Source organism: Camellia sinensis, chromosome 8, assembly GCF_055761805.1.
Source record: "Camellia sinensis isolate YWXY chromosome 8, ASM5576180v1, whole genome shotgun sequence".
Lineage (NCBI taxonomy): Eukaryota > Viridiplantae > Streptophyta > Magnoliopsida > Ericales > Theaceae > Camellia > Camellia sinensis.
Genome location: NC_138968.1, coordinates 64,863,379 through 64,891,088, shown reverse-complemented (window position 1 = coordinate 64,891,088; position 27,710 = coordinate 64,863,379). Strand labels below are relative to the sequence as shown.

Here is a 27,710-nt window from a genome sequence, read left to right as displayed (position 1 = left end):
CTGTTCATGTTGAAACCTGTTGAATATAACAATTCCATCACAACTTAACCTAACCTGTTATCAATACATTTACGAATTAACAAAATGAAAATATACATTCATCATTACAAATAATTTCATCCTGATATAATAAAATAGTGAAATATCCACAAAATATCCAAAAGTTATAACTTGTTCAATTCCACCAAAAATCCAACAATAACTAGTGTAACTGTATGTGTATCCTTATCAAACAAAAATGAACATTCAAACAAATTACATCATTGTTGCACGTCAAAAATGCCACCCTAATCCAATCTGCAAAAAAATAAATTAAAAGTTTTAGTAATAAATCAATTATACAAAAGATTAAAAACATTAGTAACTCATCAATTTACAATTAAATCAATTATACAATTTATCCCTGTAACAGACTTTTTTTAGATTATGAGAACAAAAAATTAATTTTAAGGCTAATTCACAAATGGTGCATCCCATTAATGTGCCGTAAGTTTATACAACTTATATTGGTCCCTCCTAAGGTGTTTCTATTGGTTCTTGTACAAATCTGTAATTGTGTGATAATTTAGCATTTCAACAGCCTTTTTTCAAGCTTTAAGTATAGAAAAAAAAATATATATTTTTTAGACTAATTCACAATTTATACATCATGTGCACCTATACAAATTGGATGCCATATGCATGTTTCCATTACTTCCTAATTCTTCAAACATGTATTCTTTTATAAAATTTGTTATATTAAAGTTAATATACTTTACCAAGAAGTATGTCCACTTGTGGATGAGTTCCCTCCACTTCCAAAGTGTCCAGTGAATCCTTTGGTCCTCAAAAAGTTGACAACATCAGCCATTATCTCCCCTTGCTTCTTCTTACCCTCTTCAAGATCTTCTATTTTATTATTCTTCATTTGTATTTGTTCCTTTTGTGTCTCTATTTGCATCTCAAGGCGCTTCACGTAATCATTTGTTTCAGCATATATGGTAGTGGCTCTCCTAATAGAGGATGAAGGTCTCATGCCAAGTCCCTTCACATAGCCAGACCTTGGCTTTAGGACTTTGATTGATAGCTCTTCTGCAGTCAAATGGGTTGATCCCGACTGTGAGAGGTGATCAGCCTGTGTCTGTATCATATTTTCCTATCAAATATAAAAAAAAAATTAAATAATTATTAGAAAATTAAATAAGATTACAACAAATAGTATTCTAAAATTTTGTTAATAAAAATTGCAATATATACTCACATAATTACACTGAGCTTGAGATGAGATCCACTCATGTGTTTTCTCATTATAGTGAGTTTGCTTGTACAACTCTGCTAGATCAGGTAGCATCTTCTTTTCTCGTGCCTAATTCGATAGACCAAATATTCAATAAATAAAGATAAGAATCTAATATAATTCTGAAAGTGCAAGGATACGTACCAGTTTTTCTACTCTAACAGGGATTGACCTAGAACCACACCTATGTTTTGTATACATCCTTTCTCTGTTCACGATGTTGGCCTTTGATTGTTCCTATAAGGAAGAATGACCAATATAACAATGAAATGTATCATTAGTAAGACAAATATGTTGGCTTTTGATTGTTCCTGTAAGGAATAATGAACCAATATAACAATGAAATGTATCACTAGTAAAACAAATTTAATGGTTGATAATAAAGAAATTGCATTGTTCCTCTCTATCATTTTCCTATATATCATTTCAACTTAAAAGATATTTCAAATTATTCACTAGTTTCATTCAATTCTGTGAAAAATAGATTAGAGGACTTATTGAGATTTCATCATAAGATGGTTTTTCTGGGTGAAAAAAGAAAAACGAGTAGTTTACACCGTTCACAAATAGGTGGTATATATGCATGGGCAAGATAGATTGTGAAAAAATCCATTTACATTTCACAAGATATGGAACAATTACTGATACCAAACTCATAACCCTTTCTTTCTTCCGCAACTCTATCAAATCTAAAGTTCTGTCTCAATACCCTATATTAGTTACTTAGCTAGTTGCTTACCATTATCATGAAACTTCAGACCAAACCCAAGAACAACCAGAAAATTAATACAATCATAGAAACTGAAATCTTAGTTCTTTATTCTATGATGTGAAAGATGCACTTTAAGGAACCATAAATTAATCTCCTATTATGCGAGCCTTCCAATCCATGTTTAATAGTTTCCTTTTCTCATTTTTCCACTTATTTGGTTTTTATTATGTTCCACTTACATGCCTAGAAGATAAAGGGAAAAGAATACATATGGAATTTCACAGCAAATTGATTGTGTTCTTTCTAGTTGTTTTAGAATCTCTCCCTATTCTAATCAAATTCTTTCTTCGCTAATATAATAAAAAAGATGAAAATGTTACAAGAAATTCTTTAGTGTTCCACTTTTTATCAATAAGATCTATCCACTTGGTAGGATCGACATTCTTCGGTGGGTGGTTTCTTGCGTACTCGTCCCCTTTAGCCTCCTTCAGCTCCATGAATTGTTTGTGCAACCTATAGGTATGGTTACTCAATCTCCGACCAAATTTTGTGTTCATTGCCTTCTCTATATCAACATGGTCTCCTTGTAAATCAAATTGATCCTGCAAAAAATAGATAAGTCATAGATAATTCTTATAAAAAATAAAATAATTACAATAAATAATTAAGATTTCTAACCTATTATAAAAATGAGTAAAATCTCCTATAAGAAGACAACGAACTTACATTCAAGCGTTGAAACATCGCTTCCTTAACGGAGGCATCAACATACTTCCACCTACGAACACTTGGATCTGGTAAACGAGTTCGCACTTCTACACCAATCTTTGAGGCTAGTTTTGAGGCATAGTCCGTTACCGGTGCACGAAATTCTGGAGGGATAGGCACGCTAAGCTTTCCATCTCTATCAACAAGGCCTTGAACCTCTTTGCCTCGAGTCGGGCCACAAGCACGCTTAGCAGCTGATATTGTGAAGCCATAATATTGAAATAGTATGTGAACAAATTTAATTAAGATCTCAAATCAATGTAAATAAAGAGTGTGTCTTACTAATAGTATTACCAGCAGTCACCTCAAGTTGAGGCTCCACATTGAGAGGTGGTGGCGGATTGCTAGTCACCTCAGGACGTGAAGAGGTATCCCCCTCTTCTAATGCGTGGGTCAATGCCTCATGATGAGATTGTGAACGGGCTCTCGATGGTATCTCTAACAGATGAATAACATAATAAAATATGAATATATGTACAAAGATATACATGTCTATGTGTGTATGAATTGAAGGTAACAAGAAAGAATATATTTCACAATGCATAAATGTATTGTACCTCATGCTCAAACGAATCATAGGATTCAGTGTCACTGCCATCTTCAGCCTCTGACGGTCGATAATCATCGTCATTTTCCTCAATTGGTATTTGTTTGTCCTTCCTCAATTTCTTATGTTGAACCGTAGCCTTCAAACAAGTTGTTATATTCTTCACTACTAGAGCATTCATTCTCTCATGGTTTTTATTAATATTCTTCATTCTTTGTTTCTCATAGTTTGTTACCTTCTTAGTTGCGGTACTTGGTTTGGTCAATTGCTTTTTTGTAGCATCCATTTTGCCCAACTATAAAGCATAATTGAACATTTTTTTGGTGGATACGCATAATTGAACATTAGATGTAAAGAAAAGATAATTATATATTTCTATACATAAAGCATAGAGCAACAACAATCTCAACAAGTGGATATGTCATATAGGCTCTAAATCATTGAAATATGGCTAGAGTGATATGGATGATTTTTGTTTTTACCATTTACTTATCATAGAACAAATTAATTACAAAGCCATCAGACACACAATATGACCAATCAATGATAAACCTACATAACAGTCGATGAACCCCACAACTGAAATTCAAATACATTAATTAAGAACAATGTTCATATAGAAAGTGCAAAATAACTACAAATCCTAGTCTACATCAAGATCCATATCGTAATCCACATCAGGTTCGTCACACTCTTCATTTTGTTTGTCAGCTCTATTCTCTATCATTGTTTCATCAGATGACCTAACCCTTGTAACAACTTCTGCTTCAACACCATCTCTATAACATTGAACATTAGGGCCGATGTCAATTGGAACAACATTGGTAATATTTTCTTGTTGGAACACATCATTTTTTTCTGGTTCATGTAATGATTCTCCGTCACCTACCTCTGGTACATCAAAGACACCCTTATGTTGCACTCGTTGAACGACTTGCCAAGGTTGTCCCCATTTGGTATCATTTAGGTAAAAGACTTGCTTAGCCTGGCTAGGCAAGATGAAAGGGTCATGTTGATACCACCGACTTGTGACATCAATACTTGTGCAATAATCATCGGTTCGCAATGTTCTACTTCGACCTGTGTTTCCTGTGTTGTACCATTCACACTGGAACAATACAACTTTGTTATGACACATGTACTCCAATTCCCAAACATTGCACAAGTGACCATAAAATTCATGCGTCACTCCCTCATGATCCCCTTTCGTAAGCACACCACTATTCTGACTCTTACGGCGATTGTCTACTTCTCTTGTACGAAACCGTACGCCATTGATTATGCAACCTGAGTACTCTTTTACTAGCAAATTTGGGCCATTTGCTAATGACCATAAATCATTGGTTGCTTCTGGTGACTTTTCTTCTCTCAATATATTTATCTACATTCACATATAACGTACATTAAGATAGTAAAAATAAATTAATAAATGATCAAATCTTATACAAATTTTTAATCATGTCTTAAATTGAAAATGCCTTACCCGCTCTTTGAACCACTTGGGAAACTTTTGTTGTTGTATACGGGTTATGCCTTGGTCAGATGGAATCCTTAATAGATTTTTGTGTATCCTACTCAAAAGAATGTGATTATTATGCACTGCTAACTACATTAACAAAGCTAAGAATACACATATTTAAATGAAAAACATACTCTAGATACTTCTCTATCTCGGGGCTATTGTTCAACAAGAACCAATGAGCCATATCACGATATTCTTGTGACATATCAGCATCCCTTGTGATTAGGCCAATAGGACGGGCAGTTTCTGTGAATACAGTTAACCTTTTGCGACGTTCGCCACAATCTTGATTTCGTTCGGGTCGATTATTCACTGTTTCGATCCCATCAACATACATTGAACAAAAAGTAATGCACTCTTTGACAATGTAAGCCTCTGCGATTGAACCTTCTGGTCGAGCTCGGTTTGTAACAAACTTTTTTAAAGCTCCGAGAAACCTTGAAAAGAGAATTAGTTAAGAGCAAGGTTACACATGCAACATATAATTACGAACCTTTCTATTTAACAATTACCTTTCAATCCGGTACATCCATCGATATTGCACCGGTCCTCCAAGAATAGCCTCACGCGGCAAGTGAACGGCCAAGTGAACCATCATATCAAAGAAGGCTGGAGGAAAGATCTTTTCAAGCTTGCATAATATGTGTACTATACGTTCCTCTAATTTCTCAAGTTCATTATGACGCAGTGTCCTTGAGCACAAATCCTGGAAAAAGCTACCTAACTCAAATAGTGTTTTACTAATCTCTTTGTCTACGAAACCGCGCATCCCAATTGGAAGAATCCGTTGTATGAGTACATGGCAGTCATGACTTTTCAAGCCTGTTAATTTACCATTTCTCGCATTCACTGATCTTGATATGTTTGCAGCATAGCCATCTGGATACTTCACTGATTTCAAGAATTCAAAGAAACCCTCCCTCTCTTCAGGGGTCAATGAAAAGATTGCCCTAGGTGTGACATAAGTTCCATCAGGACGACGTGTTAACCACAACTCTTTCCTTATACCCATATTTTCCAAGTCCATCTGTGCTTTGTCGGTGTCTTTGTTCTTTCCATCAATGCCTAACATAGTTCCAAAGGTATTTTCACTAAAATTCTTCTCGACGTGCATAACATCAATGTTGTGTCGAACCTTCTGTTTCTTCCAGTATAGTAACTCATACAAGATGCTTACCTTTGTCCAATTTGGTGCCTGACGGAGTCTTTTCTTATTTTTTGGATGCTTCCCATATGTGACACCTGTCACTCTGTCCATTGCTCTAATATCTTTTCCACTGGTAACTTTAAAGATCTCTTTCGCTTCTCATGCTTACCATTGTAAGCCTTACTCTTTCGCCTTTCGGGGTGGTTTTGAGGCAAGTAGCATCGATGGTTAGTGTATGCAGTCTTACCTTTCAAGGATTGAAAATATGGTTCATCATTGCAAGTGTAGCAAGAATAATGACCCTTTGTTCTCCACCCAGATATGTCACCAAATGCGGGCCAATCGTGTATAGTCCACATCAAAGCTGCACGCATCTGGAAAGACTCACCAGTTACGGCATCGTAAGATAATGCACCATTTTTCCACAACTCATTCAACTCATCCACCAGAGGTCTCATGTAGACATCAATATCGATCCCTGGTTGTGATTCTCCAGGAATAAGTAGTGACATCATAAGAAAGGGATCTTTCATAACCAACCAAGGTGGCAAGTTATAAGGAATGAGTACTACAGGCCATAAACTATACGAGTTGCTCATGTTCCCGAAAGGATTGAATCCATCAACAGCCAACCCTAGCCTCACATTTCGAGGCTCCAGGGCAAACTGAGGATGTTGGTAGGATGTCTCAATACTCCGTCATCTATACGTTTCTCCTTGTGCCATCTCATGTCCTCAGCAGTCTTTCTTGACATGTACAATCTTTTCAACCTTGGTGTTAATAGGAAGTACCGCAACACCTTATGGGGAATCTTCTTACCCCTTCCACGATTGATCTTGTATCTGGATGCCTTACATTTTGGACATTTATCTAACCTTGCATTTTCCTTCGAAAAGAGTACACAATCATTTATACAAGCATCAATTAACTCATATGACAAGCCCAAATCACGAAGTATTTTCTTAGCTTCATAAAATGACTTTGGAACCAAATTATCTTTTGGTAAAAGTTTTGTTAAAAACTCCAATAGTGTGTTAACCGACTTATTGCTCCAGTGGTTTGTTACCTTCATATTAAGCAGCTCGATGACAAACTTCAACAGAGTGTAGTTTGTGCAACCTAAGTACACCTCACGTTTGGCATCATTCAATAGTTTATCAAACGTTTGTAGTTCCTCATTCTGGGGTGCATCATTGGGTTCTCCTCTTATTCGATCTTCCACTAAGGCATCAATACCACCTAAAACCTCATCTTCATCAATTGCCATTTCATGATGAGCCTCATTTGATACACGTGGTTTCCCGTGCTCATGCCAAATAGTGTACGTTTGCATAATCCCATATTGAAGCAAATGAATTTGCACATTTCGAAGATTTTGGGAATAATAGTTCACACAGTTCAAACATGGGCACAGAATTTTACCTTCCTGGTCAACAACTGCCATTGCAAATTTGATAAATGATGTCACCCCATCAATAAATGGCTGACTCATCCTTCCATCAGGTGTCTTACCCAATGCAATCCAACTCTTGTTCATGTCTGATCACAAATAAAAGATCAAGTTTTTTTATGTCATAAAACGCATCATGTGTACTATTAACCTATTCCATTTAGGAATGCACAATGTGTATCATAGAAAGAAAATCATATTACGTTGTCTATCTCTAATCTTTCCTTAGTTCTCCAAGTATATAACATATGTGTTGGACTTTTCAAAGAATTTTTTTATGCTTGTTTTTAATGCATTAAAGTGTTATTATGAGGGTAAGACTTGGGAGAAATTAATAAATGCTAAGATTTTTTTTTAAATCAAAAAATCAGAAAATTTAGATTGGGAGATTGGAGCTCCCACAAAGCTTGAGGCTAAAAACCCCCTTTTGCTTAATATATAGTATAGATATAGATAGCATATCACCCGTGCTATGCACGGGTTGTATTTACAATTATCTATATATGTGAATTGTGATTTTTAAATGTCTTTTTTTTTTAAATGTCTTCTTTTTTTATTTTTATATTATATTAAAGTTTAATATTTTGATAACAATCATATGTGCTGGACTTTCCAATGAATTAAATATCTTCTTTTTTATATTATATTAAAGTTTAATATTTTGATAATAATCATATGTGTTGGACTTTCCAAGGAATTAAATATCTTCTTTTTTTATATTATATTAAAGTTTAATATTTTGATAATAATCATATGTGTTGGACTTTTTAAGGAATTTTTTTTATATTTGTTCTTAATGCATTAAAGTGTTATTATGAGGGATAATAATCATATGTGTTGGGACTTTTCAAGGAATTCATATGTGTTGGACTTTTCAAGGAATTTTTTTATGCTTGTTCTTAATGCATTAATGCGTTATTATGAGGGTAAAGCTTGAGGGTTGGGAGAAGTTAATAAATACTAAGGTTTTATTTTTAAAAAAAAATCAAAAAATCAGGAAATTTAGATAAGGATATTGGAGCTCCCACAAAACTTATGGGTTAGAGATAGATATAAATAAATAGATAGATATAGATATAGATATCTATATTTGTTTTAATTTTTTTTTAATATACAAATTATTTGTTTTGGAAAAGATACTGCAGTAATTATGAGAGAAATCAAAAAGTCTTGTGGGTTATAGATAGACATAGATAAAGATATTTATATTTGTTTTAAAATACAAATTATTTGTTTTGGAAAAGGTACTGCAGTAATTATGAGAGAAGTCAAAAAGTCTTATGGGTTAAGAGAAATTAATAAATGCTGAGATAATTTTTTTTTTAAACAAAAAATTAGAAAATTAGGATTGCCATATTGAAGCTCCCACAGGCCTTGGGGTTAAAAACCTCATTTTGCTTAATGTATAGTATAGATATAGATAGATAGATAGATAGATAGATAGATAGATAGATAGATAGATAGATAGATATATCTTTTTATTTTTATTTTTGTGTGATTTCTATTCGGGTATTTTTTTTTCAATTTATTTAAGATGGAGTTGTGGGTATCTTTTTTTTTTGTAATTTAATTTATCTATGGTTTCCTTTTGTTTTTAATTATTATTATTTGGGTAAGTTATGATGTGAGTTAGATATGTGATAGACATGTGAGTTTTATTGATTTAAAGTTTATTTAGATAAACTTTAAAGATTTTTTTTTTTAGTTTTATAGTTTTTTTTTGTTATGTTATAATATAATTAAAATATAGGTAGATATATACAACTTTAATAAAAAATATTATCTGATTTTTTGGGGAAGAGAAAATGAATGTAAGTTTTAATATTTTTTTTTGAAAATTTGTGAGAGAGATTAGAAGGGAGAGATTATGAAATATTTTTGTTATTAAATAAATAAATCAGTCAATAGTTTTTTTTATCTATTTTGTAAATTAAAAATCAATAATTTTGAAAATTTGATTAATTTGTCTCATTAAGTGATTAAAAATTTTGATAGATATACATAAAAAAAATACATAATTATATTATTAAATCATAATTCAAATTTAGATGTTATATGTTTTTGAGATCTATAGCTAAATTCTTATATATATTTTTTTTATTTTTGTGTGTAACCATAGTGTATGGGAGAAATTGAAAAGGGTGTTGCAATAATTATGAGAGAAGCCAAAAGAGATTGTGGGTTGGGAGAAGTCAATAAATGCTGAGGTTGGGTTGGGAGAAGTCAATAAATGCTGAGGTTTTTTTTTTTTAAATCAAAAAATTAGAAAATTAGGATTAGGAGATTGAAGCTCCCACAGGCCTTGGGGGTTAAAAACCCCATTTTGCTTAATATATAGTATAGATATATAGGTACCAAATGTTTGAAAAAATTCCTGAACCAGTATGACATCATGTTCTTATAAGATCAATCTAGGTTGTATGATTTATGTGCTAAATATTTGTCCTGTGTATACTAATAAAAGGGGCACATGTATCTTCTCATTTTATACCATAAACAGAGGACTTCGAAATTTACATTAGATCTCTGTTTGTTTCCTGTGAAAATCTTTCAAAACAATCCCAACCCAGAATTCCTGCACCTCTCAAACTTCCACGAATCAAACTCCTACATTTTCCCAATGCTTTGATGCTAAATTTTGGGTTTTTCTTTGGTTTTGTTGTTATTTTTACCAAAATCAATGGCTTCTTTTAAGCAAGTACCCAAATTATTTTTCTTCTTTATCAAACCGAGCCATAATTTCTACAGGCTTCTTTCATAACTCTAAGTTCAAACCAAGCCATGGAATTATTTATCTTCACTTTGACTTGTACACTAGCAACCACATGTTCTCTACCTTTTGTCGTCTTCCATGGTAATTTTCTAATTTTTCTCTATATTTTGACATCATTTTTTATTATGTAGTCATTAGCTAGCTACTTTGTCCTTTGTTAGTGCTCTGCTCTCACTATGCTCAATTTGGTTCAATTAATTTATTGTTTGATGTTTAAGTGCTTTTACCAAGTTGGTTTGTGGAATGTAACAGTTTAATTGTTTTGGATTGTGGCTTTATGAAATTTTCTATACCCTTATTTGCTGTGCTAAAAGCTTAAATTTTTAGGACTATTAGCATTAATACGAACACGGAAATTACTTTCAAGTCACTACTTAATTCATAACCTGTTTGGTAATATTGTGTGTTTAAGGTTGGTTGGTTGTTCTCAAATTTTGTCTTCCTTAAGTTAGTATTTTTTTTTATTTTTGTCATTCTTTAAAGAAAAAAAGTCACACCCATAATGTGCTTTTTATGAATTTCCTCTATTAAACTTTAAATAAATAACACCTGTTTCTTTTTTCAAGAAGTGTGTATATACAGGCCATTGAATTATGTAGTCTTTTTCTTTTTCAGGTCAGTTTGAATTATGCAGTTTAAATTGTTCTTGATTATGATAGTGGGCGATCTCATCCTGGAACCATGTTCTAAATCGCGGTATCGGGTAACGTAACGGTATCAATCGCGGAGTATCGGTATCGGTAGTATCGACCGGTACGTATCGGGTATCGGGCGTCGCGGCTGTGAAATTTCAAAAATCATTAGCAATCCATCTAAAACTCAATTTTATGCATTTTTTGCCTCTTTTAGCCTTAATTTATCACATTTTAATCAAAATTTTGATATGTAGACTCTAATTTAGTTAGTAATAATAATGATATGCAGACTCTAATTTAGTTAGTAATAACAGTTTTCAATTAATAAATATTGTAATTCTAATTTAGTTAGTAATAATAATGCATTTAAAATAAAAATAAAAAATCTAAAATATTAAACATCTTTACTTAACAATTAAACCTCTTTAAAAAAATCTGACAGATTAAACTTCTATAAAAAAATCTGATATAAAAATAATCTAAAATAAAAAGATTTGACAGATTAAAAAATTTAAAATAATAAAAAAAATCTGAAATAAAAAATTTGACAGATTAAATCTCTTTAAATAATATATATAAATATATATATATATTGAGCATATGTGCATTTAAAATATATATATATAATATTTTTATATATAAAAAATTATATATTCTATACCGATAATATATATATATATATATATAAAATTATGAGAGAATAACTTAAAACAAAACAGAGCATCACATATTATAAACAAAACAAACCAAACCGTTGACTTAAAACAAAACACATGATAATATATATATGCCGATTATATATATGTATATATATAAAAACAAAACAAAAATCATGACTTAAAACAAATCATATATATATATATATATATATATATATATGTATATATATAAAAACAAAACAAACCGCTGGCTTCTCCAGCCAAAAGAAAAACAAAAACAAAGCATCAGACTTATATTAATATCTTGAAATTTTCATTACACATCTTCAATGTGTTTCTATAAATATATAAATTATCATTGCAGAGGGTTCACAAAAATTCACAAAAGCAAAAGTTCAGGTGGTGAACAAGCAGAGGGTTCATCCCTCACTACACTAACACCACGCATATCATCAATGATCAAAGGTGTGACTTCAGGTGGTGAACAAGCAGAATGGTGAACAATGAATATACAAACTCTACAAGCAGAATGAAATAGATATCAAGCAGAATGAAAAAACAAAATTGCAGATTCATTGTACATGTTGATAAACCAAAAAACTCTACAATGAACAATGAACAAGCAGAATGAAAGGGTACCATGAGAGCCTCTTCCAGTCAGATTGTGGAAGAATGCTTCAGCAAAGAGCTGGTCCCTCAGCCGTGGGTTGCAACAGTAAGAACACCAGAGGAAGAGCAGAGGAAGCTTGATGGTCTTGAAGATCACAGCCTTTCAACTTGATGGTCTTGACACAGCCTTTCAACTTCTCAGCCGATCCCTCACAATTGTTTTTTGAGGAATTTTTTTTTGGTCTACAATGGGCCCAACTTCTCAGCCTTTCATCTTCTCAGCTTTCAATTTTATTTGGTTTCATTTTTTGAAAATGATTTGGAGTTATTTGTTTTTTTTAGATACACTTAATTTAAATATACTTAATTATATTTTTTTGAGTCACAACAGATATCTATTTTTCTATACATATTTTTGTAAAAAATAAAAAAGTATAGTTATTTAGCACTTCCGAAACTACCAGTAAGTTGATATTAAAAAAATTTACTTTTTATAATGGCATAAATAATTTATATATGATTTTTTTGAAATTATTTTTAATTTAATAAAATATTAAATAGAATAAAAACAAATTTCTTACAAAATAAAAGTATTTGAATAAAAAAAGGTAAGAAATTTAAAATTTAAATATGGTATTTTCATTTAATCTGAAAATAATTCTAGATGAACAATAAATTATCACCTATAACCCTTTTTTTTTTAAATAAAAAAGTTTAACAAACTAAAAAAAATCAACGTTTCTTTCTAATTTATTTTAGCAAAACTAACTTTTTAACAATTTGAGCCAAAGATATTCTTATTCTTTATTTTAATTTCTTTAATTGACAATTGAAATTAAAAAACAAAAAAACAAAATCCACCATGTTTGGTAAGTACTAAAAAAGTTATGTTTTGTTCTTTTGTGAAAAAAAAAATTATATTAAAAAATATTATTGTTCAAGTCCTTATAGTTTAGAAGGACATAATTTTTTTTATAAAATTTAAAACCAAAAAAAAGAAAAAAATTTAATAGCGATTAATAATTTGAACACGTGTATTTAAAATAACTTATATTTAGACCAATAATATTATGATACATTATTATGACACGTGTGAATATTGATCTCATTCTAATTGTAGTAATATATTTTGAAGAAGAATTTAAATTTAAAATTTTATTTTATAATTTAATAAAGGATGCAAAATTTTATCACAGTTAAATTTTTTATGCAAATTATGAAAACAAAAAAGATTGAAATTTAAAATTTAAGTCTCACAATTTTATCACAATTTATTTATTATTTTTTAATTTATCACAAATTTATTCATCTAACTTTAAACCTCCCTTATTAGAATTGCAAACTTAGGTGAGCTCAACCCAAGTAACTTGAGTCGAGCTTAAAATTTTTTAAAGATTGAATAACATAGTTTTTAATTAAGTGAGAACCTATGCAGAAATTCAAAAATTCAAATTAAATTTGAGTGGATTTGGGCAGAACCACCAAATAACTTGAGCAACCAAAACGAAATTATATATATAAATATATGAATTATTTGCTAATTTATTTTTTAAAATAATAAATTAGATTAATTAAAAATTTAATATTAACGAATAAAAGAAAAAGCAATATACTTGAGATTTCCAATAGAATTTTTATTGAAAATATACCTTTTAGAAAGGGATCATCGAATAAAAGGTTGTTTGGGAAGTGTCATATTAGCTCACTTTTTTTTTTATAATCTTTTTATCTTTTTTTGGTCACATCACATCTCTACTTTTCTACGCAGCATTTCGTAAAAAGTAAAAAAAAATATACTTAATTATCTTTTTGGGTCACATTATATCTCTACTTTTCTATACATATTTTCATAAAAAGTAAAAAAGTATGCTTATTTGACACATCCCAAACTACCACTAAGTTGATGTTAAAAAAATCTACTTTTTATAATGGCATACATAATTTAAATATGATTTTTTAGAAATTCTTTTTAATTTAAAATTACAACAAAATATTAAATAGAATAAAAAAAAATTTCTTACAAAATAAAAGTATTTGAATAAAAAAAAGGTAAGGAGGAAATTTAATAATTTGAACGCATGTATTTAACACAAATTATGTTTAGACCAATAATATTATGACACATGTAAATATTGAACTCATTCTAATCGTAGTAATATAATTTCAAGAAGAATTCACATTTGAAATTTTATTTTATAATTTAATAAAGGATTCAAAATTTAAGGAATGAATATTGATTTCATTCCAATTATAGTAACATAATTTAAGTAAAAATCGAAATTTGAAATTTTATTTTCAGAATATAAAATTAATTTATAAACCAATCATATTGTAACACGTATTAACAAAAAATTAAACAAAATGAAAAAAATGAAAAAAAAAATTACAACTTTCAACCTTAATGAAAATGACAATATTTTGAAATTATAATAGTATATAGATAAATCATGGAATCTATACTATATATTAAGCAAAAAGGGATTTTTAACCCCAAGGCCTGTGGGAACTTCAATCTCCTAATCCTAATTTTCTAATTTTTTGATTAAAAAAAAATCTCAGCATTTATTGACTTCTCCCAGTCCAACCTCAGCATTTATTGACTTTTCCCAACCCACAATCTCTTTTGACTTCTCTCATAATCATTACAACACCATTTTCAATTGCTTCCATACACTATGGTTACACACAAAAAAAAAAAAAAAAAAAAAAAGATATATAGATCTCAAAAAGATATAATATCTAAATTTGAATTATGATTTAATAATATAATTATATATTTTTTTTTATGTATATCTATCAAAATTTTAAATCACTTATGAGATAAGTCAAAAAGTCTTGTGGGTTGAGAGAAATTAATAAATACTGAGGTTATTTTTTTTAAAAAAAACAAAAAATTAGAAAATTAGGATTGGCATATTGGAGCTCCCACAGGCCTTGGGGGTTAGAAACCCCCTTTTGTTTAATATATAGTATAGATATATATAGATTTAATAAGAATTTATATTTGTTTTAGATATTTTTTTTAATATACAAATTATTTTTTAATTTTTTTTATAAAAATAATTTAACAATCCCATCACTAGCCATAGTGTATAGGAGAAGTTGAAAAAGGGTGTAGGAGTAGGTATGAGAGAAGTCAAAAAGTGGCTTGAGAGAAGTCAATAAATGCTGAGGTCTTTTTTTTTTAAATCAAAATTTTAAAAAATTAAGATTGGGATATTGGAGCTCCCACAAGGCTTGTAAGTTAAAAACTCCATTTTTCTTATATAATACTAGCCCATCACCCGTGCTATGCACGAGATAATTATAGATATTTATATTTGTTTTAGATTTTTTTTAATATATAAATTATGTTTTTTAATATTTTTTATAAAAATAATTTAACAATTTGATCACTAACCATAATATACATGAGAAGTTGAAAAGGGTACTGCAGTAACTATACACGAATTGTATCTATAATTATTTGTATAAGTGAATTTTAAATGCTGATCAGGAACTTTAATAAAAAAATACTATCTGATTTTTTGGAGAAGAGAAAAGGAATGCAAGTTTTAATATTTTTTTTAAAAAATTTGGGAGAGAGATTAGGAGGGAGAGATTATGAAATATTTTGGTTATTAAATAAATAAATCAGTCAATAGTTTTTTAATTTATTTTGTAAATTAAAAATAAATAAATCAGTCAATAGTTTTTTTTAATCTATTTTGTAAATTAAAAATCAATAATTTTGGAAAATTGATTAATTTGTCCCATTAAGTGATTTAAAATTTTGATAGATATACATAAAAAAAAATACTTATTCTTAATGCATTAAAGTGTTATTATAAGGGTAAGGCTTGGGAGTTGTGATAAATTAATAGATGCTAAGGTTTATTTTTTTAAATGAAAAAATCAAGAAATTTAGATTGGGATATTGGAACTCCCACAAAACTTGTGGGTTAGAGATAGATATAAATAAAAAGATAGATATAGATATAGATATAGATATTTATATTTGTTTTAAATTTTTTTTAATATACATATTATTTGTTTTGGAAAAGGTATTGCAGTAATTATGAGAGAAGTCAAAAAGTCTTATGGGTTGAGAAAAGTTAATAAATGCTGAGGTTAAATTTTTTTTCAAAAAACAAAAAATTAGAAACTTAAGATTGGCATATTGGAGCTTCCACAAGCCTTGGGCCTTGGGGGTTAAAACCCCCTTTTTGCTTAATATATAGTATAGATATAGATAGATAGATAGATAGATATAGATATAGATATAGATATAGATAATATAATATAGATAGATAGGTAGATGTGTTGAAATTTTCAAGGAATTTTGTTTATGCTAGTTTTTAATGCTTTAAAGTTTAATTATGAGGGGGTTTTGACCAAATCTCCCAAAAGGCATGGGAATTGGGAGAAATTAATAAATGCTAAGGTTTTTTTTTTTTAAAATCAAAAAATTAGAAAATTGGGATTGGGATATTGGAGCTCTCACAAGCCTTGGGGGTTAAAACCCCCTTTTGCTTAATATATAGTATAGACTAGCCCATCACCCATGCTATGCACGAGATAATTATAGATATTTATATTTGTTTTAGATTTTTTTTAATATATAAATTATGTTTTTTAATATTTTTTATAAAAAATAATTTAACAATTTGATCACTAACCATAATATACGTGAGGAGTTAAAAAGGGTACTGCAGTAACTATACACGAATTGTATCTATAATTATTTGTATGAAGGGATTTTAAATGCTGATCAGGAGATTTTAACCAAATCAATAAATGCAGGCATGTGAAAAGACATGTGGATTGAAAAAAGTTAATAAATGCTTATCAGGGAATTTTGACCAAATCAATAAATGCTGAGTTTTTTTTTAAATAAAAAATAAAAAATTTAGAAAATTCAGATTGGAATATTGAAACTCCCACAGGCCTTGGGGGTTAATAAACAAGGTAATGTTTTCTATTAATTTTGAAAATTAAAAAATTATTATTAATTTTTCCTCTGTTTTTTTTTTCTCACAAAAAAAAAGTTTTTTTTTTTTTTTTTTTTTTGTGGAGAGGGGTTTTGACCTGCGATTTTTCTAAAATGAGTGTTCAAGACGGAAAGGGTAGAATTGGTTCAGACAATGAGAAAAAGTGCTTATGCAAGGGGCACCTTCACTATGACAAAGAATAGTCGATTTTGCATAGGGTGCCTTCTTGGATAATAGCTTCAATACTGGCATGCATGAAGGGCTTAAGTGTGAGACATATGAGAGGGGCTTTAGTGCGAAAATAAAAGAAATGGTTTACAGAGTGTCTTCTTGGTTCACGACTTCAATACTTGTGAGAGAGGAGTAGGCTCAAGTGTGAGAGAGAAATGAGGGTTTCTAGGAAGTGTCTTCTTGGGTCACGACTTGAGTGTCCGTGCACATAAAAATGAATGATAAGGGTCAGAGTGTGTCTCTTGGGGTGACGGTTTCAGTGCTCTGAAACACAAAACCATAGCATTTTAATAAAGAGAAATAATTAGTGATAAAATATTTTTGTCACCTTAAATACAAGAACAGAGAATTTATTATTGGTGACGAAATATTTTTGTCTTCCACAACATAACCTTATGAGATGAAAAATATATTCATCGCGCAATTAATCAGAATTTATTAGTGACGAAATATTTTCATCTCCCACAGCTTATTCTTCCAAGACAAAAATATATTTGTCGCCCATTTAATAGAAAGATGAAACGGCATGGTTTGCATGATGGAGTGTTTATTGATGATAAAATATTTTCGTCTTCCATAACTTATCATTCCAAGACAAAAATATATTTGTCACCTAATAAATGGAAATATGCAACGACATTGTTTAATAGGTAGGGAATTTATTGGTGACGAATTACGTTCGTCGCAAAAAATATATATATTTTGGGACAAAATGTTCGTCTCCAATGAGCTAAAATAATTCGCGCCAATGCAAATGAAATTGGCGCCTGAATTTTGCAGACGAAATTTTTTTTCGTCTCCTATACGTTTGAGAAAAATTAAAACAAACGACAAAATTAATATTTTGTCATCTTTGGGTTAAATTTTAAGTCACCAAATTTTGTCACAATAGCCTAGATTTCTTAAATTTTGTTTCCTTGTTTAATTATTGTAACGCCCTCAAAAAAAAAATAACATTAAACCCATCAAATAAGACATGCATTTACATTTAAACTAACCGCATTCCTTTATTCATTTGAATTCCATTACAAAAGTATTACATGTTAACATCATAACAAAATGCCCTACGGGCTTACAGATTTCCAAGTTAACACTTGGTTACAACAAAAGAGTACTAACTCGATTACACATTAAGCCCTGGGCTTGAAGTTACATGTAATACATCAAAAGTTAAGCGACAAAAGTATGTCCGCCACTAGCCTCCCAGCTAAGTCCTTGGAGGTGGCATGCTTCCTGCACCTGAAAATGATATTCCCATATAGGGTGAGCCACAGCCCAGTAGAAATACACTAAACCAACCATGGACAATGACTAAAATATTAGCAATTGATAGATGGTCAACACTGATACAATCACATAAATCACAAATTTATGTCATACAACTTATGAGTCTAAGTTACCTTTCATTTTCCCTTTTTCAACAGATAAGCATGCTAGCTCTATCATCATTTCCACAGATATGTACAAAAACTATATCTCACAGTCAGATAAGCATAAAAGCTATATCCACATTCTCAACAGATATGTATAACAACAATATCTACAGATAAGCATATAAGCTGTATCCACACTTCACAAAGATAAGCATATGAGCTCTATCTTCGCTTCTCTAGACAAGCATATGAGCTGTGTCTACGGAGTTCATCCCCTATCTCCTCCCAATACCTATCCGGTTTAGAGGTACATCCCCTATCTTCCCCTAAACCGCGGAGTACATCCCCTATCTCCTCCTTTACACATAACGTATACAAACACAATGGTTCTATATACGATCACCCAATACATACAAATAATGTATTCTATCAACCGTCAAGTTCCATGACACATTTCATTGATTAGTTTCAGTTTACCTAATCATCATGCATTGTCTACAACAATCACGACTATCCTCCACCGATAGCCCAAAGCAGTTATTTCTAAACAGAAAATAAATGCACAAATGGATATTCAATCAACATTTCATTCCTCATTTCTCACAATTAATTATCTCAATTAATTAAACAATGTAATTAGGCCATTTTCCATAATTACCATTTCAACCCTTAGGTCCCATTTTCATCAATGATTCAACAATCATTCCATTTTTCTATGCCAAACATGCATCTAGGTTTATTATGAATTAAACCCCAACTTTTGTAAAATTACACAAAAGCCCCAAACTTTTACAAAATTACCAAACCAAGCCCAACATCTCAAAAGATCAAAATTTAAAGACAAAACCCATAGAGATGAGTAGGTTATCCCTACCTCAAATTCGGAGTCCCAAAGGAGAAGACGACAAAACCCAACGTGCTCCAAAACCCGAGATTTTCAGATTAAAATGAAGCCCTCGACGATCAACAACTTTTTTGTAAAGGCCAAAGGTGAGTAAATCACTCCTACTAGATCAAAACCTAGAGAGAAGGTAGAGTCTAGAGTGAGAGGCTCAACAATGGTGATTTTGGAAAAGTAAGAGAGAGAAGAGAAAGTGAAAAAGTGATTTGAAGAGTCACAAATTCGGGACTTTAACCCAGGTCTCCGCTCGAGCGTAAAACACCCCGCTCGAGCGGCCACTCACAGACTTCCGCTCGAGCGGCCAACCTCCCGCTCGAGCGCAGAATGCACTCGCCCAGCACTTTTGCAGAACCAGGCCTCCGCTCGAGCTCCCAACCCTACGCTCGAGCGTCCACTCACACAGATCCGCTCGAGCGGCCAACTCCACGCTCGAACGTACAACACTGCACAACAAATACTGGATGGGTGTATTACCCGCTCGAGCGCCAACACCTCTGCTCGAGCGTACAGGCCAAAAATCTGGGCAACTAGTTTTGGTTTCTAAACTCAACCAACCTGAAACAAATCCGCCCAACACATCCTATAACTCAAATACGTAGAAAAAAAAAGATGTAAACAAAATAGTAATCAACTACCAACATCCACGGACACATGTCCGGATCACTATACAACAAGGGTAAACCCGGGATCGCTATAACCTCCCCCCCTTAAAGAATTTCGTCCCCGAAATTAAACACAAGTTTTCAAAAACAAGTTTTCCTCCATTTTAAACAATAATGTTACACCTGAACATTCAACAATTCGACCCATTACCGGTCATCCCATCCCTTTAACAAGAGACATATCACAATATGTAAACAACATATGTATTTTCAACATGCATCAACATTATGCACTATCTTTCCAATTTCAACAATATATTCAACACATATAGTGTCACATTCAACTTCCATATGAGGCAAGTTTCAAACATACTTCCAATAATCAAAACATTTTCAATGTTTCACAACTTAAGACATATATAAAAGTTCTTAAGTTCAACAATAGTTCATAATCTAAATACAAGATTATATATCAACAAACAAGTCCGGATATTTCTCTCGGACTTCCAACTCACGTTCCCAAGTGGCTTCCTCCACTCCGTGATGTTTCCACAAGACTTTCACCAAAGGAATGGCCTTGCCTCGCAGGACCTGATCCCGCCTATCCAAGACCCGAACCGGTCTCTCCTCATACGAGGCATCCTCATCTACCTCTAAATCAGTCCAATCCAACACATGTGATGGATCTGGCTCATACTTCCGAAGCATACTCACATGAAACACGTCATGCACTCCGGACAACTGCGGTGGTAAGGCTAACCGATAAGCAACCTCACCTATCCTCTCAAGGATCTCAAATGGACCAATAAACCGAGGGGATAACTTCCCACTCTTCCCAAACCTCATCAGACCTCGCCTAGGTGATATCTTCAGAAAGACATGATCACCTATCTCAAACGCCAAAGGCCTCCTCCTACGGTCAGCATAAGATTTCTGCCGACTCTGGGCTGTAACAAGCCTCCTACGGATAAGCTCAACTTTCTCCGTCGTCTCCCTAACCAACTCCGGACCCAACAAAGGTGCATCACCCACCTCGGCCCAACAAACTGGAGACCTACACGGTCGGCCATACAAGGCCTCAAACGGTGCCATACCGATGCTAGACTGAAAACTGTTGTTGTAGGCAAACTCTACCAATGGCAAATGCCTCTCCCACGTCCCACTGAAATCCAGGACACAACCCCGAAGCATATCCTCGAGGATCTGAATAGTACGCTCGGACTGCCCGTCAGTCTGAGGATGATAAGCCGTACTAAAGGTCAACTTAGTGCCCAAGGCACTCTGCAAACTCTGCCACAACCTAGCAGTAAAACGAGGATCTCTATCAGAGACGATCGTCACTGGGACCCCGTGCAATTTCACTACGTCCCGAATATACAAGTCGGCAAGATGATCTACCGAATCTCTCACGCGCATAGGAATAAAGTGTGCCGACTTAGTCAACCGGTCTACAACCACCCAAATAGCATCACTACCCCGCTGAGTCCTCGGAAGACCTACAACGAAGTCCATAGTGACATGCTTCCACTTCCACTCGGCAATAGGCAAGGGTTGCAACAAACCCGCTGGCCTCTGATGCTCGGCCTTCACTTGCTGGCAAGTAAGGCACTTTGATACGAAAACAGCCACGTCTCTCTTCATACCCCGCCACCAAAATTGGCGACCCAAATCCTGATACATCTTAGTACCTCCCGGATGCACCGCAAGGCGCGAATGGTGAAACTCTCGGAGTACTTCCTCTCGGCAAGACTCCGGTACAAACAAACGGTCTCGGTATCTCACACTCAGGTCGGGATACACCGTCAAACCCTTCTCAACTTTCCCACTGGAGATCTTCCCTCGAAGGGATTCTACCTCAAGGTCACCTCTCTGTGCCTCTAACACTCTAATCACAAGTGTAGGTTGCGCAACAACAGAAAACAAGGCCGCAGCCTCAACAGATTCGCCCAGTAGCAAATCAAACTCGCCAAGTGTTCCCAACATCTCCCATTCCCGGATGGCTATACTAGCAACATCACTAATGGTCTTCCTACTAAGGGCATCGGCCACAACATTGGCCTTTCCCGGATGATAATGTAACTCAAAATCATAATCCTCGATGAACTCCATCCACCTCCTCTGCCTCAAATTCAAGTCTCTCTGTGTAAACAGATACTTCAAACTCTTATGATCCGAGAATACCTTGAACCTCTCACCATAAAGGTAGTGCCTCCAGATTTTCAAGGCAAAAATCACTGCTGCTAACTCTAGGTCGTGTGTGGGGTAATTCTTCTCGTGTATTTTCAACTGACGTGAGCCATAAGGTACCACTTTCCCCTCTTGCATCAACACACAACCCAAACCCTCTCGTGAGGCATCACAATAAACCGCATAACCCAACCCTCTCTCCGGAATAATCAACACCGGAGCGGTGGTCAATCTAACTTTCAACTCTTTGAACGACTTTTCACAAGTTTCACTCCACACAAACTTGACTCCCTTCCGAGTCAGTCTAGTCAACGGTGACGCTAACCTGGAGAAATCTTTCACAAACCGACGGTAATACCCAGCTAATCCCAGAAAACTGCGGATCTCAAACACACTCTTAGGCTGTGCCCAATCTTGCACTGCCTCAACCTTGGATGTATCAACAGACACCCCTTCCCCGGATACCACGTGGCCTAAGAATTTGACTTCTCTCAGCCAGAACTCACACTTCCCAAACTTGGCATACAGCCTATGCGCTCTAAGTAACTCAAGCACCACTCTCAAGTATTTCTCGTGCTCCTCCTCAGAAGACGAATAGATAAGGATATCGTCCACGAAAACAACCACAAATCGGTCTAAGAACTCCCGGAAAATCCGGTTCATCAAGTCCATAAAGACTGCCGATGCATTGGTAAGCCCAAATGGCATCACCAGAAACTCGTAATGGCCATACCGCGTACGGAATGCCGTCTTCGGAATATCCTCTTCCCTGACCCTCAACTGGTGGTAACCCGATCTCAAGTCTATCTTAGAGAAACAACGGGAACCCTTCAACTGGTCAAACAAATCATCTATACGGGGCATAGGGTACTTATTCTTAACCGTAGCCCGATTCAACTTCCGGTAGTCAATACACAATCTCAAGGCACCATCTTTCTTTTTAACAAAGAGGGTCGGCGCTCCCCACGGTGAAACACTAGGGCGAACAAAGCCCTTATCTAGCAATTCCTGGAGCTGAACTTTCAACTCAACCAACTCTGCTGGAGCAAAACGGTAAGGTGCCATAGAAATCGGCGCCGTACCAGGTACTAAATCAATAGAGAACTCTATCTCTCGGTGAGGTGGCAAACTAACAAGATCTTCGGGAAAGACATCCGAATACTCACAAACCACCCTTGGCAATACAAGCTGGGTCTCACCACTCTCACCACTCTTAAAGCTAGCAAGTAGACTACTAAGCTCACTTCGCCCTCGCGGATCATACCCCGGTGGCAAAACACTACCAACCCGGTCTCCCAAGAAATGGAACCACTCCCCGCTCAAGGTACATAACGTGACCCTCTGGCGGTAGCAATCAATAACAGCCCGGTATGACGATAGCCAGTCCATACCCAAAATAACATCAAAGCCCTTCATGGGCATGACAACAAATGGAAAAGGAAGCCTATAGTCGGCGACCTCTATATCACATCCTCTAACTCCCTGTTTCAGAATCAACTCACCACCCAAAGGCGATACCTCACAAATAGGAGATGCTAACTGTGCTAACTCCAATTCCAAAACAGATGCAAATGCAGCAGATACAAAAGAATGAGATGCACCCGTGTCTATTAACACACTAGCAACCGAGTTGCAAAACAGAAAAGTACCTCTCACTACTGATGGAGCTGGTACTAAATCCTGCGCGGTAACAGCATACACGCGCCCCGTAGGCCCCTGGTCTACCTGCTCACCTCTCGGAGCAAAAGACTGCTGCACAGACTGGGATGACGAAACTCCCGGATTGGCCCTCGAGGCCTGCACAGACTGAGCTGGCTGAAAACCCTGCGTCTGCCTAGAACCAGACGCTCCCGATGTGGCACTCAACTGTGGGCAAAACCTCTTCAGGTGCCCAGGCTGTCCACACTGATAACAAGTCAAGGGCTGCCCCCTGCCCAAACTCTGACTCTGCGGTCTAGCTGAAGAAGAAGCAGCTTTCTGACCCCCACCCTTCTGCGGGCAAACTGAAACCTTGTGACCCACACTTATAACAAGTGAATTCCCCCTGACTGCCTCTCCCCGAGCCTACACTCGGCACTGGAAAGGTCGATCTAGAGACTGCACCCTGAGACTGCTGAGGGTTATGACCCCTCTGTCTCCTGCCGTCACTCTGACTATCCTGGCTCCTCTTGGAGCCTCTCTGACCCTCATCCTCCTCCTGCATCATAAGCTCCATATGAGCTACAGCATCAACTAGGTGTCTATACTCTCGAATGTAAGACCCACCAACTCTCAACTTGAGGCCCCGCCTCAACTTCCGCTCAAACTCATAACAACGGCATTCCTCAGACGCCACCAGTTCCGGTGCAAACCTGGACAGACTGGTAAAAGTAGCCTCAAACTCGGCCACTGACAAGCCCTGCTGATTAAGCCGGCTAAACTGATCCCTCAGCTTCTCCCTAGCTACTGCAGACAAAAACCTCTCCTGAAAAGCATTCAGAAACGCCTCCCAAGTACCACCAACACGAGCTTTCTCGTACTTCCACCATTGACCCGCATCTCCCTTCAGCTGGAAGGATGCCAAGGTCACTTTCAGTGCTCCGTCCTCAATGCCAAGCATCTCGAACGTCTTACTCATTTGCTCTAGCCACTCATCAGCCTTCTGTGGCTCCTTCGGATCCCCGACAAACTCGTCCGGATTAGACCGGAAGAACTCCCTCTTCAAGAAAGAAGGCCCTGCCTCAGCTGCCTGATTCCCAGCTCTAAGAATACCCAAAGCTCCTGCTATCTCTCTGGCCAAGGCATCCATAGCCTGCTGACCCACTGGTTCTATAGCGATCCCGGGTTTACCCTTGTTGTACAGTGATCCGGACATGTGTCCGTGAATGTTGGTAGTTGTTTATTTCCTAGTTTGCATCCTCTTTACTTTGTATTTTGAGTTATGGGATGTGTTGGGCAGGTTTGTTACAGGTTGGTTGTGCTTGGGAGCCTAGTGTTGCTGCCCAGATTTTTGGTCCTTCGCTCGAGCGAGGATGTTGTCGCTCGAGCGAGGTTAGTGTTGCCCCGGTTCTGGACCTGAGAGTTGTAGTTTCTGGCTCGAGCGAGCTTTTCGTGGCTCGAGCGGTCTGGGTTTTTCTTCGCTCGATCGAGAACTTCTTGGCTCGAGCGAGAGTTTTCTGTGTCTGGTCGCTCGAGCGACCAATCCTTCGCTCGAGCGAGAGTGTTTTATATCAGCGGACAGCAGCGTCTAAAACATCACTTTTTCAGTCCTTTTCTTTGATTAAACCCTAAATCCGACACCCTCTCACTCTAAACTTGCACTCTCTCTAAGATTTCATCTCCCTAGGGTGTGAATCTAGCCTAGGGCCTTTGTTAAAAAGATAGAGGGCGTTGAGAGCTTCAATTTAATCTGAAAAAGTTTGGATTTGGAGCAAGTTGATCTTGGAGTCTTCATCTCCTTTTTGGCTTAAACTTCAAGGTAGGGATAACCTACTCCTCTCTATGGGTTTTGTCTTTAAATTTTGGTATTTTGAGATGTTGGGCTTGGTTTGGTAATTTTGTGAAAGTTTGGGGCTTTTGTGCAATTATACAAAAGTTGGGGTTTTATTCATAATAAACCTAGATGCATGTTTAGCATGAAAAAAAATGGAATGATTGCTGAATCATTGAAGAAAATGGGACCTAAGGGTTGAAATGGTAATTATGGAAAATGGCCTAATTACATTGTTTAATTAATTGGGATAATTAATTGGTGAGAAATGAGGAAATGAAATGTTGATTGAATATCCATTTGTGCATTTATTTTCTGTTTAGAAATAACTGCTTTGGGCTATCGGTGGAGGATAGTCGTGATTGTTGTAGACAATGTATGTTGATTAGGCAAACTGAAACTAATCAATGGAATGTGTTATGGAACTTGACAGTTGCTAGAATACATTAATTGTTTGTATTGTGTGATTGTATATAGAACCAATGTGTTTATATACGTTATGTGTAGAGGAGGAGATAGGGGATGTACTCCGCGGTTTAGGGGAAGATAGGGGATGCACCTCTAAACCGGATAGGTATTTGGAGGAGATAGGGGATGTACTCCGTAGACAGAGCTCATATGCTTGTCTAGAGAAGTGAAGATAGAGCTCATATGCTTATCTTTGTGAAGTGAAGTGTGGATACAGCTTGTATGCTTATCTGTGGATATTGTTGATATACATATCTGTTGTAGAGTGTGGATACAGCTTGTATGCTTATCTGTGGATATTGTTGATATACATATCTGTTGAGAATGTGGATATAGCTTTTATGCTTATCTGAATGTGAGATATAGTTTTTATACATATCTGTGGAAATGATGATAGAGCTAGCATGCTTATCTATTGAAAAAGGGAAAATGAAAAGTAAATGGGACTTGTAAGTCGTTAACATAAATATGTAATTTATGTGATTGTATCAGTGTTGACCGACTATCAATTGCTAATGTTTTAGTCATTGTCCATGGTTGGTTTAGTGTATTTCTACTGGGCTGTGGCTCACCCTATATGGGAACATCATTTTCAGGTGCAGGAAGCATGCCACCTCCAAGGACATAGCTGGGAGGCTAGTGGCGGGCATAGTTTTGTCGTTTTACTTTTGATGTATTACATGTAATTTCAAGCCAAGGGCTTAATGTGTAAACGAGTTAGACCTCTTTGTTGTAACCAAGTGTTAACTTGGAAAGCTGTAAGCCCGTAGGGCATTTTGTTATGAGATTAACATGTAATACTTATGTAATGGAATTCTAATGAATGATAGAAGGTGGTTAGTTTATCTATCAACGCTTGTCTTATTTGTTGGGTTTAATGTTATTATTTTGAGGGCGTTACAACTTGGTATCAGAGCGTACCGGGTTCGAATACTTTGGGTACGTGGGAAGTGATTAGTATCACAATGGGTTTGTCTCGCTTGATAGAGACTTAGATGCAGTATCACATGCTATGTGCTTACTTGATAACATGCTTATGTGACTATGTGGGTATGGGATTTAATTTCTGGGATGTTGATTGGATCCTTGAGTTTCTGGGAGTCTTGTTGGAAAAGCACTTGATCAATGCTATTTCTAACCGGAACTCTAGTGACGTCTCGGGACTATCATTATCCGGAAATGAAATTCGTAAGTGCTTATGTGTTTATGTGCTTATGTGGAGTGAATTACACTTGTCCATGCATTAGGACGTGAGTGTTTAGTTTCGGCACACCTATGAATGTGCTAACGTTCTGTGTTGCCTTTATTAGGATGTCAGGACGAGGAAGAGGTGCTAGGCGTGGTAGACCTGCGAGGCAGGAAGTACCGTTACAGGGTGAGATTCCGGCAGTGCAGGAGGGAGTTGGTCAGG

The 27,710-nt window shown here is 34.9% G+C and overlaps 3 protein-coding genes across 3 annotated transcripts; all 3 read right to left on the bottom strand.

Moving 5' to 3' along the window:
• Nucleotides 1-76: 76 nt before the first annotated feature.
• Nucleotides 77-2,129, bottom strand: LOC145796565 (uncharacterized). Its single transcript, XM_082881782.1, has 4 exons — nucleotides 1,421-2,129; nucleotides 1,241-1,345; nucleotides 759-1,135; nucleotides 77-297 (listed from the first exon to the last, which is right to left on the bottom strand). Coding segments are annotated over exons 1-4 (540 nt in total). The 5' UTR covers nucleotides 1,478-2,129; the 3' UTR covers nucleotides 77-296.
• Nucleotides 2,130-3,946: 1,817 nt separating this feature from the next.
• Nucleotides 3,947-6,571, bottom strand: LOC114280775 (uncharacterized). Its single transcript, XM_082885227.1, has 5 exons — nucleotides 6,220-6,571; nucleotides 5,338-6,109; nucleotides 4,957-5,262; nucleotides 4,787-4,874; nucleotides 3,947-4,684 (listed from the first exon to the last, which is right to left on the bottom strand). The coding sequence occupies exons 1-5, from the start codon at nucleotides 6,569-6,571 to the stop codon at nucleotides 3,947-3,949; spliced, it is 2,256 nt and encodes a 751-aa protein (XP_082741353.1).
• A 41-nt stretch (nucleotides 6,572-6,612) lies between these two features.
• On the bottom strand, nucleotides 6,613-7,509 carry LOC145797804 (uncharacterized). Its single transcript, XM_082885226.1, has one exon. The coding sequence runs from the start codon at nucleotides 7,507-7,509 to the stop codon at nucleotides 6,613-6,615; it is 897 nt and encodes a 298-aa protein (XP_082741352.1).
• Nucleotides 7,510-27,710: the final 20,201 nt, after the last annotated feature.